Source organism: Danio rerio, chromosome 20, assembly GCF_052040795.2.
Source record: "Danio rerio strain M-AB ecotype USA chromosome 20, GRCz13ab, whole genome shotgun sequence".
Lineage (NCBI taxonomy): Eukaryota > Metazoa > Chordata > Actinopteri > Cypriniformes > Danionidae > Danio > Danio rerio.
Genome location: NC_141040.1, coordinates 10,613,981 through 10,630,073, shown reverse-complemented (window position 1 = coordinate 10,630,073; position 16,093 = coordinate 10,613,981). Strand labels below are relative to the sequence as shown.

The 16,093-nt window shown below is 32.0% G+C and overlaps 1 protein-coding gene, 1 long non-coding RNA gene and 1 other non-coding gene across 3 annotated transcripts; 1 reads left to right on the top strand and 2 right to left on the bottom strand.

Annotated features, from left to right (window-relative positions):
• Positions 1-5,509: 5,509 nt before the first annotated feature.
• linc.5888 (lincRNA gene 5888) lies at positions 5,510-8,421 on the bottom strand. The gene is made up of 3 exons (XR_015518176.1): positions 8,379-8,421; positions 6,344-8,001; positions 5,510-6,304 (listed from the first exon to the last, which is right to left on the bottom strand). It is a non-coding gene; the product is annotated as a lincRNA gene 5888 (long non-coding RNA).
• Positions 8,057-8,326, bottom strand: LOC137488759 (small Cajal body-specific RNA 13). Its single transcript, XR_015519278.1, has one exon.
• A 1,638-nt stretch (positions 8,422-10,059) lies between the features above and the next one.
• On the top strand, positions 10,060-13,929 carry glrx5 (glutaredoxin 5 homolog (S. cerevisiae)). Its single transcript, NM_213021.1, has 2 exons — positions 10,060-10,403; positions 13,448-13,929. The coding sequence occupies exons 1-2, from the start codon at positions 10,109-10,111 to the stop codon at positions 13,618-13,620; spliced, it is 468 nt and encodes a 155-aa protein (NP_998186.1). The 5' UTR covers positions 10,060-10,108; the 3' UTR covers positions 13,621-13,929.
• The last annotated feature ends 2,164 nt before the right edge of the window (positions 13,930-16,093 follow it).

Below are 16,093 nucleotides of genomic sequence, written 5' to 3'. Positions count from 1 at the left end.
GCTTCACGTCATGTGTTTCTAGCCTTATGGAAGGCCACAGCATGGAGATAGCCCTTTACTTTCACTGTTACCTGGGAGCCCAGATAAACCGCCATCAAAGAAAGGCAGAGCTGATGATGATAATTTTGTGATCTCCACGCTTTTTCAGCTAATAAATAACCGATCGGATGCCCTGGAAAAAATGGTTGGAGACAATGCAATGAAAATAGAAGGGCTAAAAAAAAACTGTTGACATTATATGTGCCGACCTCAACAACGTTAAGGGGAAGGTTGGCCTTATTGAAGCAAAAGTGAGCTCTGAGGAAAAAAAGATGTAGTTCTGCGAGTCTAGGATTGCAGATTTGGAGCGTTACTCGCGTTGTTGAAATTTGCGCCTGCATGAAATACCAGAAAAAGAAGGTGAAAACATCAGAGCTGAATCTATTCGCATATGTGTTGCCACTTTTCCAGAGGGAGGTCTGTCTCTACCTTATAAAATTGACACTGTTCATCGTATCTGGAAGAGGCCAATGAACACGACTAGGCCACGGGCGGTCATCATTCAGTTAAGGTTAATGAGAGATGGCGTGTGGAGAGCAGCAAAATCATCAGTTTCTTCGTGTGAAAAGTCTTCGATTTTCCAAGGATCTTGAGGAAAACGCTCGTAAGCAAGAAAGAAAAGCATACTTTGTGGGCCACCGAGCTTTCATTGAAGGTTCATAAATTAACCCTTTATGATCTGAACAAATAATCAAGAGAGGTTCACATAACTAATGTTACACTATTCAGAACACTGAAGTTAGCTGTAAATGTTCTTATATAGTTATTTTGTCAGCTATTACTTTTGCATTTTCATCGGGTAAGCTTCAGTAAGGAACTTTTTTTTTCTCTTCATATTAAGAGGTTTTTTTTTTTTTTTTGATTTTACTCTGTCTATTTCTGTTATTTCACTCAACGCCAGGAGACTTCGAGACATTACTAAGCGGAAAGCTTTGTTTTTACTTGCAAAATCGTTCAAGATGGACTTTGTTTTTTTTCAAGAATCACATTCAATTCCTAGTGATTATGCTTTTTGGAAAAATCAGTGGTGCAATGACATTTGGTTCGCTCATGGTTCAGAACATTCAGCTGGAGTTTTAATTTTAAAAAACAGTTTTGTTGGAGACGTTTTACATCACTTTTGCGATAAGAAGGGACATTTTCTGATATTGGTAGTTTGTATAAATAATATTGTTATAATTTTGGTTAATATATATGGTTATAATGTCACTCGTGATAATGACTTGTTGTTTGAAACTATAGAGGACAAGATTCCCCTCTAACTGATCATAAGGCTATTCTTTTTCAGTCCCCTCTCTCATCAGACAATATATTCTCAGGACCCAGGGCATCTTATTGGAAGCTTAATTCCTCATTGCGTAAACATGATCAATTACAGATTAAAATTTCATTTTTAATTAAATAATACTGGCTCAAAGCGAAAAAATAAATATGGATTGAATTGGGAACTTCTTAAACATGAAATTGGCAAATGTGCTAGGAAATTTGGGACTCAACTAGATAAACTTAAAAAGCAAGAGGATGAGTCTATTTTTTATAAAATAATATCCTTTCATAACAAAGTTCAGGATGGTCTATCAGAGGCAGAATTTCAAGAACTTGCTTAATTGCAATCTAAGTTAGACTTAATATATAAATACAGAGCAGAAGGCACTTTTATTCGCTCTACAAGAAGATGGCTTGAGCAGGGAGAGCAAAGTACAGCTTATTTCTTTAGGATGGAAAAGAACAACTCTAGAAATCTAACTATTAATTCCTTGAATATTGATGGAACCGAGTCTTCTGACTCTAAACAAATTTCTACCTTTTGTGCAAATTTCTATACTAATCAAGATTTAGCACCTTTTTTACTTGAATTGTTTTTAGAAAGCATTGAATTTTTTTGAAGCACTTCATTCAACATTATTACAAGGCTTACTTACTTTAATTCCCAAACCAAAGAAAGACATTATTTTTTTATAGATAACTGACGTCCAATTTAACTCTTAAGTTGTGACTACAAAATATTAGCATTAATATTGGCCAATGGGCTTAAAAGTGTGCTAGGACAGCCTGAGTTCAGTCGTACGAAATGGTACGATTTTAAAAAAAGGAGGCATGGCACCTAACCCCACCCCTAACCCCAACCATCATTGGGGGATAAGCAAATCGTACTAAATTGTACAAATTAGATTGTGAGAATTCATACGAATTAGCCACTAAATGAAAAAGTTATGAATTGCCGTGAGATTGTGTTGGCTAGGAACAATCATAGAGGAAACGCAAAGAGGTTATATCCCAAAAAGAAACATTTCTGATAATATCCGTCTCGTCTTAGAGTTATTAGATTATGCAGAATTAGTTAAGGAGAAGAGCTTTATTCTTTTTTTTATATTTTTAAAAAGCTTTTGATTTTCTTGAGCACAATTTTATTTTACAATCATTGCACAAGATTAACTTTCACAAGATTTCTTTTGTAGGTTTATAATATCCCTGTTAAATCTCAAGTATGCTACTTAGGTTTAAGTATTTGCAAAAATGACAATATTAGAGGTAAATAAAATTTTGACCCAGTAATTGCCAAAACCAAAAAAAATAAAATAAAAATAAAATTAATTCCTGGCTTCAAAGGGACTTATCTTTAAGAGGGAGGGCACTCCTTGCCAAAAGTGAGGGTATGTCAGGAGTAACATATCCTGCTCTCTTACTGTTTGTGAACAAGTCTTTCTGTGCTGAGGTTGATAGAATGCTTTTTGACTTTCTTTGGAAAAACAGAAGACACTATATTAAAAAATATGTTATTATAAACAGTTATGATTATGGGGTCTAAACTTTCTTGATTTTTCTTCTATGATTAATACTTTCAAGATAAATTGGTTGAGGCAGCTTTTGAATGATCCTGATTCCCTTTGGAATGTGATTCCCAAGTATATTTTTCCAAAGTTGGTGGCCTCCCTATTTTATTAGTATGTAATTATAATATCTCCAAACTTCCTATTAAATTAACCAATTTTCATAAGCAAGTATTATTAGCATGGCGTTTAATATATAAACACAACTTCAGTCCCCATAAGTATTATATCTGGAATAACCATGATATTTTTTATAAAAATAAATCTATTTTTTTCCCTAATTGGTTTAGGAATAATATTAGCTTAGTTTCTCAACTTTTTAATAATAATGGTCATTACAACAATGGTCACCTCTATAGCTCATGTTATATTTCACTGGAGTAATTTATTTCATGACATTCTTTGGAAGATTGTGTGGTCTTTACCCAACAAATTTCTAATCACAAATAAGGTTAAAGAGGTTTCCTTCAAATTGCTACATAGAGTTTATCCAGTGCATGTTTATATAAAAAAATGCTTCCTGAAAAGGATCCCCTTTGTTCCTTTTGTAGAAAAATAGATGAATCTGTCGATCATCTTTTTTGGGAATGTACCCATATTAAGATTTTTTTGGAAAGAATTCAGTTTATTTATACATGTCTCTCTTTTATATAATTTTTCTTTGTCATACAAGGATGTTTTATTTGGTTTTTATCATGTTGATAAAGCTAAAGATAAATATTTTCTAATAAATCTGTTTATTTTACTAGCAAATTTTTTTATACACAAATGCAAATTTTTGTCTGTAAAGCCCCTTTTTCTTATTTTTTTTGTAAAGATTTGAAATATGATTTAAATACAATCTCTACCTCCAGCAATGTTAAAGCTTTAAAATCAGTAACACTATGTGAATCTTACAGTATTGTCTCTTTTTTTATAATACCCAGATGACTGTATTGTATGTGATCTTGTAAACATCACTGTGAACTTGCTTTAAGGTAGATTAAAAGTGATTTTTGTAATTCATATTCCCCCTGGCATATTCTTTAGTTTGTCTTTTTGTTTTGTTCTGTTGTCTACTTTTGTTGTTATAGATTTTGTACCTTTTCTGTAGATTTTTGGATTCTTGTTGAACGTTCTAAAAAAAAAATCTGTGTGATAGTCCCATCAAGCATGATGCTCAACAAAATCTATAAAATTTTGTTCAAAAATAACAAAGAATTCATGGGCGTGTTTATAGATTACCTATCCAGTTTTCCAGTGTATTCATAGATTTAAAAGAAGCTGAAATCCATTGTGTGAAATATGAAATCATACAAAATTTTAACAAATATAATCCAAAGCGACATTTGTTTATATAATAAAGCACAGAAAATCATATTTAAATATGTTTAAACTGGTATAAACTTTAAGAAAACTGACTTAATAGACTTAAAATGTTCACAATTTGTGGTTCAGTTTTCTTGGTTCATTTGAACAAAACAAAACAGAGACAGAGAGAGAAAATTATACATTTAGATCTGGTTTGCTCACTGTCAACACTGTCATTATTTATACATTATGAATGGGGAATGCCAAAACAAATACAGCTAAAAAGGATACAGTCTTTACCTGATGGAAAGATTTAATGTTTGACAAATTGATTTAACTTTGAGATTTCAAAATAAGTGCTGCGTTGGTTTTTTCTTCTTCTTTTTTTATTGTTTTTTTGGGGGGAGGGGAACAGGGCTGAATCCAAAATCTCAAAAGTCTATTTAGTAGGTTGTTATTTTAGAATACATTATTAAATAAATAATCAATCCAGGTATTGTTGAATTCTAACATCCTTATTTCCTCACATACTATGCAATTTCTATGACTATCCATTCTGTCCTTTGTAGGGTTGTTTGATGGGCCGGTCTTGAAACCCACACTCGCGGATTAGGCACTTGAGAGCAAGTTCATGCAAGAAGTGTGCAAGGCTGTCTCATATCTGAAAAACACCAAAGCGCAGTGAGCTTCACTATCCTGAATACTGCTTTAGGGCGGTATTCTAGGTGAAGTGTATCCCATCTTAATGCGTCATGTTCTCGAAATAATAACAAGAGGGTTTTTTTTTTTTTTTTTTGGCGGTTTATTTCGTTGTGACAACCTCTGAAAAAGAGACTGTGACAGAAAAATAATAAATAAATTATTTTTATTATAAATATTTTTATTATTTATATAATATTTTATTATTGGTTTTTCAAACCAATGCTATGTGGGCTAAATCAACTTTTTCTTTAAAACATTATTTTGGGGACAATTTAGCTGTATACAAAATCTCAAAACTCTGTAAAGTAGGTTCTTATTCTTAATAATTATTGGATTAATAATACAAACAGGTCTTGTTAAGTTTAAACGTTATTTTCTCAGAAACCATTTTCACCTACTACATATTAAGGAACTGCAATTTCAAATGCAGACCATGTATGCCTTTACATTCTGTCCTTTGTAGAGTTATTTGATGGGCCTGTCTTAAAATCAACACTAGCAGACTAGAGTTGAGAGCAAGTTCATGCAAGAGGAAATGTGCAAAACTGTCTCATTTGTGAAAAACTCCAAAGCACAGTAAGGCCTTAGGGCAGTATATTCTAAGTGAATCATGTTTAGGAAATAATAGCAAGCCTTTTTTTTTTTTTATCTTATCAGATTTACTTAAAGACGACCTACTGTGCCTTATTTTACAAAATGTTAAATACATATCTGATGTTTGTGAAGTTTCAGCTCAATATACCCAAATTAATAATCTTTTATAACTCTTTAAAACTGACCCTTTTAGGCTTTAATTTAAATCGTGCCATTTTGATGTCATTTATATGGCACTTTTCTGGACATTCAAAGTGCTTTACATCCACTTCAATGACATGACCACAGCCATTCTATGCCAGACCGCATACACATCAGCTTTCTGATGGAGACAATATTGGTGATGAAGCCAGTTATAATATGGGGATGGTTAGAAGACCATGAGTGGCCAGAAGGCAACTGGCCAGGATGCCAGTTTAACATCTTATTCAAAGAATAGTTCTTCCTAAATATAGTATAAAGTCCCCATCAATCGGCTTGTTAAGTGTGACGTCACGAGAAGCGGCTTCCGGGTCCAAGCACTCTAATAAACTGTATAGGAAGACTCATCAAATGGTCATAATAAATGTTTACAAAGCGCTGTAATATTTTCAAAATTACGATCGCAATGTATATATCCATGCCTAATATCCGATGGCTAAAAGGTGATTCATTTTTTTATAAATTGTTACAATTTTGGAATTTGTGATGCAGGAAGTCCAGAGAATGTTGTGTACACCATGATTTTCTATAAAATTCACTTTAATGTGTGATATGAATAAAAAGTGGTCATAAACAAATATATTGTCAATTCAAATGAGTGGCTTGGAGCCGGTTACCAACACATCACCACTTAACAAGCGGATATACTGGGGTGTTAAAACCCACACAAACTGCAGGTTGAGCACCCCCTGCTGGCATACACAGTGGCATAGCAGACCGGCCCCCTACCCCATCCCCCCACTGAACGTGATTTCCGGGGGCCCTCGCATTTTGTGAAACGCCACTGAACATACAGGTGCAGCTATTGATACTATTACCAATTATAGCACATATGTTTAGTTCGTCTGGGACATTCTACCAGAAACGTACATTATCTGTCCTAGAAATAAAAACGTAAATAGAGTGAATAAGAAGTATTCCATCATATAAATGTCCAACATGGACTGACGGTTGATTTCTGTGTGCTGTTCTGTTAAGGAATATGCCATTCATTTGGTTCTCATATTGTTTTTTTCTTTTTTAAAAACACTTTACAAATGTACAAACCCTGTGATTCTCCTTGTCCTCAGCCCGATTGAAACCTAAAGCTTTAATAACTTTGTTATACTCAAAACTGTTATTTAGAAACAAATATCTTCAGAAACAGCAGGTAAGTTGTTATCATTCACATCAACTGATTCAAACATAAAATTCTAAATAAAGTCTACAAACAAAAATTACTTTACAATTTCCCCCAAGTTTCTAACAGTCCTGTCACATTTGCATTAAATTAAACATAAGCGTACAATACATATGACTCAGAGGAAGTGACATAATTTGATGGAGAAGCTGACAGGGATTATGGATGCTTTCTATCATTGAATTCTATGATTTTACAGTATATGTTTTTTTGAAAAGGACAAGCTTAATGGTCGGGCCCTGTCACACGTTTTTTATAAGCGAAAATTGACATTTCTGGTAGAATGTCCTGGCTTATACTAGTAAGGTTTTGGGCCTTAGTCTCCACTTTTCTAATCGGCCTTTATGAATCTGCCTCCTGGTGTAATATTGTGCTCCATGGGGTAAGAAATTAAATAAAAAGTAGCCTACACTTGCAATGTTCATGCTGACCAGACAAGCCAAATGCAGAAAACAAATCATCCAAGTAGACCCAAGCGGTTTGAGTCCATATTGCCTTCATCAGTTTAAGCACACCAAAATTCGGATGGAATCATCCAGAGACCAACTTTGTTGGTCAGATAAACTAAATCAGTTTAATGATATCTAAAGCCTTTCTCCCTGGTGCCACCTCACACTTAAGTACAACGGGAGCCAGATCTTTTGCTCCATGGCTCCTCAACTATGGAACTCGCTTTCCCAGGATCCAAGAATCAGTAATAGCCGTTACACTTTTAAATCTAGTCAAGACCCATCTTTTTAAGCAGGCTTACTTTTAACAATGTTTTATTGTGTTATTTTGTACTCAAAATGTGTGTACCTGTACCTCCTTACATGCATTCAATATGTTGTTTGGAAACGTTTTAATTAATTTAATTTGTTCTAGTATTGCTTTTGATGCTTGTAGTATGCGACCTTGGATATCCAGAAAAGCACAGTTTGCAAATATAATTAATTATTATTATAAATTGAGCAAAGCAAGTCTCAAATTACCCTGATTCACTGTACAAGCTCATAAAAATGAAAAAAAAAAAACAATTACAGAACACAACTGTAGGAAAATACTGCAAAAGGTTTTGTACAATTTGTTTTATTTAACAATAAATTAGTTATAAGTGTAAACAAAGCCATTTTAAACACATTTTGTCGAGCAATTCAGGGTCCGTGCTTCTATTCGGTCTCAAACCTATAAAAGAAGTTAATATGAATTAATCAATGGTTCCTCCGCAACACAATGCTACAACTGTGGCAATTCGAAGTGTCTGAAAGGCGCGCTCCTCCTGCCAGACAATATCTGACTGCCGCTGTTTTACTCTGCCTGTTTTTAGATTGGTAACGGTACAACACAACCATTACCGCCGTGGAAACAGGTTAAGATCTGTCGAAAGAATATCGCACGTAAAACTTCAGTCTGGAGAAGTAACGCCTTTGGATCCTTCAGTCTGATCTGTGCAGCTTCGCAGAGTCTCGAGTCACTGGACAAACAGGAGACCGGACCGCGAGACTGCACTGCTTTAATCATGCCAATATGCGTGCAAAAGTAGGCTATCTTAAGCTACTTACTTCATACAAGTAACATTTATGCAGCCTTCAACAACATGTCTCCTCAGCCCATGCAACATCGTGCAGTTAAATAGAGCTTCGTGAATGAATCATTCACTCAGAGTCGAATCCTTAGACTGAGTCATTTTCACAAACACCGTTGTGTATGATTCATGGACAAGTTAGTTTGAACAATTTAAAATTCTTATTGTGTTTACGGTTAAAATATGTCATATTCGTTTTAAATTAATGCTGTGAAACTACAGGGATAAAGAGTTGGTATTAGCACTTTTACTTTAATAACTTGGTTATAAATTAATTTTATAAAGTATTTTAAGTAAACAATAAAATAAGCCAAAACAAAAAATAAAGATTTGATTTTAAAATGTGTTTTATTTAGTTTTATTGAAATATTTTAACATGCAAATATTATAAAATGCAATTATGTATACACAAAAAATAAACAAACAAGCATTAAAAACACAAATGCACGAACAATAAGTAACAATAAAATAGTCATGATTACATGAATTAATACATAAATACACAAATGGGAAAAGGTATACTATAAGTGCGCACACACAACCATGAAACTGTAAGTTTTTTTATTTTTTATTTTTTTATTTATTTATTTATTTTATTTTATTTTTTTTTATGTGTGCTTGCAAAGTAGATCTTCTTTTAAATGAAATACGTTTATATGTGAGGTTTGGAAGAAAAATCTTTAACCTCAAATCCATTCCCAGCGATACAGTGTGGCATGGGCTGGTTTAGTGATTTAGGGGCTCGCAATTCCAGCCATGGGGCCCAAAAGTTCTGAAATGCAACTTTTCTATTTTAAGTTATTTTTAAATGATTTATTTTGCTGTTTCTTTTTCTTATATCTCTCAATCACTCATTTTCTATATTTTGTCTCAAGCCAAAATAATAACAACATGTAAAGCATCTTGAAAACGTTTTAAATGAGTTTTCTTAAAATTAATTCACAACTAAAACTATATATAAAATACGATTTTTTTTTTTTTTTTTAATCTTTACCTAATTTGACTGCTGGACTTCTCCATGACTGAGGGGGTGATACATTTGCGCAGATGTAATAAACAATAAACATTTATTTTTTTATTATACACTCATCATAAAAAATATGACAGAAAATTGTGTTATATATAATTTATAGGTATAATTTATAATTATAGGTATTTATTTTGGGGCCCTCAGATTTCCTTGTTCCCTAAACTGCCGCTTATCTTGCTTATTGATTAAATCCACCCGAGTGTGGATTATTTACCATGGTTTATTTGAAATGAATCGATCAGTTTAAATGAGTCGATTCTAGAAGATGAATCAGTTGACTACCGGAAGAAAAACTTTAGCGTACATTTTAACCGGATGCAAACGCCTCCACTCCACTTCTTTCAGCAAAAACAAACAAACGTGTTTTAGTTACAGTGACAACAAATGCAAGTAGACACATTTAATCACATTTTTTCGCACCGTATAAACTGAAATTATTAGAGATGAAAATAAAAAAATCGTAACATTTCGTAACATTCACGACTGACGTATTCTTCAACCAATCATAGGGGAGAAGAAAAACCCGACATCCAATAAACTTCACTCGCTGAGTGTTTATACTAGAAGAGGTGGAGCTTGAGTCCAGTCTCCAGTGAGTTCTACGTCGCGGCAAAAGAGAAGTGACAAACGAACTTAAACTGCTTCAAATATCCCCCTAAACCGCGCAGACTTGCACAATGAATAGCGTTTTTAGGTCGACAGCGCGGTGTCTTCGCTCGGCGACATGGCAGTACAAAACCGCGCATAAGAACGGGGAGCTGTCGGTCGGCAGGGCCCGTCTCATGTGCTCCTCAGCGGGACAGAAGAACCTGGAGGAGATGGTGAAGAAGGACAAGGTGGTCGTGTTCATGAAAGGCACTCCGGCTCAGCCCATGTGCGGCTTCAGCAACGCCGTCGTTCAGATCCTCAGGATGCACGGAGTCGATAATTACGCTTCTTATAACGTGTTGGATGACCAGGATGTCAGACAAGGTCAGTGGCTGATGGTCTCTGGGGGTTGGAGGATTTGTAGAGTTTTAAAACTGGTTAGAGTTACATTTTGACTTGGGTGAAGTGCTAATCTCTAGTGTGATTATTCTTGAGCATATAGCATGCTAATCAGAAATAACTAGTTTAAAGGTCAAATTTAAGCTGTCACTTTAAAAAAAAATGTAAGTTATAAGTATATCTTAAGTGTAACGCTTTATGTGCATATATTTGCAAACATATTAAGGTAAAGTTAGTTTTAAATTCAGTCATTATGGCCTTTTCCTTGATAATATAATTTCTGTTAAGTATTCTTTGCAAATACTAAGTAATGAAATCAGCCCATGACTATTAAAGTACATTGTTCACAGACCACTTAATAGTGCTAATTGTGTTTTTAAGTAAGTTAATACTTGCATGTGACTTCAGAATAGTGGTTAAGTTGGTTTTATATTTGGATATTCAGACATTCTACTAAATAATATAATTTCAGAAACGTATTCTTTGCAAATTCTAAAAAGAGAAATTATTTTAGCACCAAATACTATCAAAGTACAGCATTGTTCACAGTGAAATACAGTGTGTTAATGTTGTTTAGTAGTCATACTTGCATGCTAATTCCGATCAAATATTCAAAGTAACATGGTAAATAATATTGAGACTTCTAAATGAACGAATGACCTACACTTCAAATAACAGATCATTTAAATACTGTATATGATGTACAGTCCTCTCTCATAGTACTAAATTAGTAAAAAACAACATTAATAAAATGGTTCTCATCAATTTCTCAATATTAACTAATGAATTGTAAAAAAAAAAAAAAAACTAAATAAAAATAATGACACTTTAATAATTACTTGATTTCTCATAAAGTTTGAAACTTCACCTTATCATCTCAACATTATCAGCTTTTACTGTTAATACATTATCAATATAACAATCCCCTAACAGTGATTTAACATATGAATTAACATAACATTAATCAATATAATGACTTGAGAAAGATATATACAAGTATACAAAACACCACCCATTCTTGTCATAGGACAAATTTTAAACGAGGTAAAGTTGGGTTTATATTCAGTGACAACTTATGATAAGTTCCATATTTTTGAATATTCGTTCTGAAATCATAGAGGTAAAGTTGGTTTTATATTCACTCTGTTCTTATGGGAAACCAAAGCATCATTACATGACAGTGTTCCATTATTTTAGGATGCTTATTCAGACATCTATCAACTATATTGTTTTATTTTAAGTTTAGCATCATCACAAGGAAATTCCTCATTATTATGGGGAACTTTTATAAATGTTATACATCGTTGCACACAATAATGGTTTGGCATCTCTTATTATTACTATTTTATTATTATTTATCAATTTGAAAAAGTTTCTCGTTGCTCATATATTCCATCACCAGTCACAAGATATCAACGAGAGATTTTGAAGTTATAAGTCAATTTAAAAATGATGTTTTTAAGTCCCAATAACCAGAAAATTCTGTATTTTTATTAATCCTAATTTTTGCATGTTTTGTATCTAATATGAGAGATTACTGAGACATTTGTCATGAGGACATTTTTCATTGTTTTAAGGAATGTTATCATTAAGAGGCAGTTTTGAAATAGTTTTGTCTTCTTGTAATAGCACCAAGGAGTCCATTATTGGTCGTTATACTAGTCTTATATTGCTTAATATGAGATCATAAAAATGTTTTTTTTTCCTCATTATTATGTGGTAATATTGCCTTGATGTTACACTAAGTTATGAGATTGAAGCAATTTGTACAAGATAAAGGTACGTTGTTGTTGTTGTTGTTGTGTTTTTTTTTTCTCAGAAGTTTTCCACAAGATACTAGACCTTAAAAGGAAAGTTCACCCAAAAAAAAGAAAAATTGTCATCTTTTTTACTTAGCCTTCACTTGTTAAAAACCTTTTTTGAGTTACTTAATATTTGACAGCTTGTATTTTCATTTGTAGTTAAAATGTATGCATATTTTAAAAAAGTTGAAATAACAAATTATTTAAGTAATTCAAAAATATTTAAAATACCTGCAGATTTTTTTATTTATTTATTTATTTATTTATTTATTTATTTATTTATTTATTTATTTATTTATTTATTTATTTTTCTTAAAACAATTTATTTGTTGATAACTTGGGTCTAAAACTGAATTAGTCCAGCATATGTGTGCTAACGGCAACAGCAGTGCTGTCAGCTCTGATTGTCTTTATCAGTCCAGAGCAGCAGGAAGAATTTGGGGAGTTAACCTTAAATGGCTGAGGTTAGTTTGCAAACAGTAAAGCCTTGACTTGAAAGTTTAGGACCAGGCAGTTTAAAGGAAACAAAGTAGATGACAATTTAAAATGAATGCTACAACATGGTGCAAGTAGCATCCTGTTTAACATAAATTAATAATTAATGTTACTTCTCAAATGCATATATCATTCATATATTATATATATATATATATATATATATATATATATATATATACACACACACACACACACACACACACACACACACACACACACACACACAATAATTCATAATGAAAAAAAAAATGAAAAAGAGAAATCATGATTTCCAGCTATAAAAGACACAATTTTTTTCACCAGAAAATAGTTATATAGCATATTGTTATGGCCTGAAGGGTCTTGTTTAATTATTATTAGAAATTATCAATTTATTTATTAGATTTTAAATTGTATTTATTTTGTTGACTAGTTGTTGTCTAATTTTATTGTTTTCTATTATTATTTTTGTTGTGGTTTTAGCATAGCCATATTGTTGCATCTATTTTTATACAAATAAAAACAAAATATTATTAAAATATTTAATAAAATCTAAAAAATGTTGCAGTTCTTGTTTTAAATTGATTGTCAGAGTTAAGTATAAAACAATGGTATTATCTGTTATCTGTTAGTTTTACACTCTGAGGAAGGCATTGAGCTGTTTCCTGAAGAATGTAAATATAAAAATGAGTTTCATCCTTTTCCCGAATTGATATTTTTGCTGACATTTTGTTTTGTTTCTTCTAAAAGGAATAAAGACTTTCTCCAACTGGCCGACGATCCCACAGGTGTTCTTCAATGGCGAGTTTGTCGGCGGCTGTGATATTCTACTTCAGATGCATCAGAGTGGAGACCTGGTGGAGGAACTGCAGAAGCTGGGAATTAGATCAGCTCTTCTAGATCAAGAAAAGGAGTCAAAGTAAGGAGTCTAGTCTTTGGGATGATGGTCCATTGATATAAACCCTCCAAAGCTTGATTTGACCTGCTGAAGTCCAGAGTCTCCTCAGAAGACTGAAGGAAGTGATGGCAAATCCTGACAACAAAAATCACTGTAAAACACTTGATAGAAAATACACATGATGATTACATTTCTATTGCAGTATATTTGTCTTTATTTCAGATACTCTAATGTTAGACCACTGCATATGTAAAATGTTGTATTTTGAAAGATATTATTAAATGTATTTTAGATGTATATCACTCTTTTTGTCAATAAAATATTTTAAAGCATTCATTGTTTGAATTCAAACTGCTGGGTGTGTCACAAGATTAAGGAAATATGCGTATCTGAGCTCAATACAAAGAAAACGATTGTTGATTCAGCTTGACAATTCCCTCTTCCTTATTCTTTAAATCATTTGTAATATACACTCTCAGTCAAAGGTTTGGGGTCCGTATGATTTTTAAATGTTTTAAAATAAGGTGATCCTGCTCACTGTGGCTGCATTCATTACATCAAAAATACAGTACAAACTGTAAAATGTTATTGCACTATAAAATAACTGTTCAAAAGTAGTTTATAATTTATTTGAATCATTTATTCCAGTGATTTTATAGATGCATTTTCAGCTTCATTACTCAATTTCTCCGTCAGAAATCACTGTAATATTATTATTATTATTATTATTATTATTATTATTATTACCATTAATGGTAATAGTAATAAAAACAATAATGACTGATGTATTCTTTCATTTGAAACTACATACAGTAAGAAAACAGTTATTCAAAATAGTAATAAATATTTAACCTTTTTTTTAATTTATTTATTTATTTTTTTTACATTTTAATAAATGCCGCCTTGATAAACAGAAGAATTTTTAAAAAATCAATAATAAAACATAATAGTCTAAAAATGCTATTGTCTTGTAAAGATTTCATTTATCTTTATATTGCAATGATACACAAACAGTTTTTGCTTTGGAATTAGAAGATGGGAGGAGTCTTTTGGCTTTTTGTTTGTTTTTATCTCAACTATTATATTCTATATCTATTTATTGTAATCATTTTATTTCTGTTGACCAAAAAATTTGGATTTTTGATGAAAATATCAAGAAATGTTGGAGTGTGCTTAGTACAATAAAAATAAATAAATATATATATATATATATATAAATATATATATATATATATATATATATATATATATATATATATATATATATATATATATATATATATATATATATATATATATATATATATATATATATATATATATATATATATATATATATATATATATATATATACACAGTTGAAGTCAGAATACTTAGCCCCCTTCAATCTTTTTTTCTTTTTAAAATATTTTCCAAATGAAGTTAACAGATCAAGGACATTTTAACAGTATGTCTGATAATATTTTTTCTTCTGGAGAAAGGCTTATTTGTTTTACTTTGGCTACATTAAAAGCAGTTTTGATTTTTTTCAATTTTTCAAACACCATTTTAGGGACAAAATTATTAGCCCCTTTAAGCTATATATTTTTTCTCTTTACAGAACAAACCATCGTTATACAATAACTTGCATAATTACCCTAACCTGACTAGTTTACCTAATTAACCTAGTTAAGCCTTTAAATGTCACTTTAAGCTGTTTAGAAATGTCTGTAAAATATTATTTAATGTCATCATAGCAAAGATAAAATAAATCAGTTATTAGAAATGCGTTATTAAAACTATAATGTTTAGAAATGTGTTAAAAGAATCTTCTCTCCGTTAAACTGAAATTGGGGGAAAAAATAAACAAGCGGTCTAATAATTCATGGGGGCTAATAATTCTGACTTCAGCCGTGTGTGTGTGTGTGTGTGTGTGTGTGTGTGTGTGTGTGTGTGTGTGTGTGTGTGTGTGTGTGTGTGTAAATGGAGGCATACATATACTGGACCCTTGAGTAGGCTTTTCAGGCTTAGACTCTGCTGAATGCTGGAGATGTGAGAGCGAAGGAGACTTGATGCATGCCCTGTGGTCCTGCTCTAAAATAATAGGTTAAAGTGCACATTTATATTCAGGATGTTTTTGGATTCTGCTTTTCGATTTGTCCTTTAACATATGAACTGGGAGAACTGTTAGTATTGGGGTTTGGTGTGAAGATGTCTGAGTGGATTGAAATAAGTATTATGATTGGAAGACAAATCATTATGAGGCGATGGCATTCAGCAGGTTTACCATAATTTCAAAAATAAGTTACGGAACTGGGGAAGGTGGCAGCATATGAAAAAAATGACATACATTACTTGATGAATTGGATGTTTATCAGAGAAGATAGGAAATTATTCGGCATTTTTGAAGGATGAATAAGGCCACTGTGTTGAGACTCACTGTAAAAGTGAAATTATTTTATATATGTATTATTTTTGTTTTTAAACTATATATATATATATATATATATATATATAT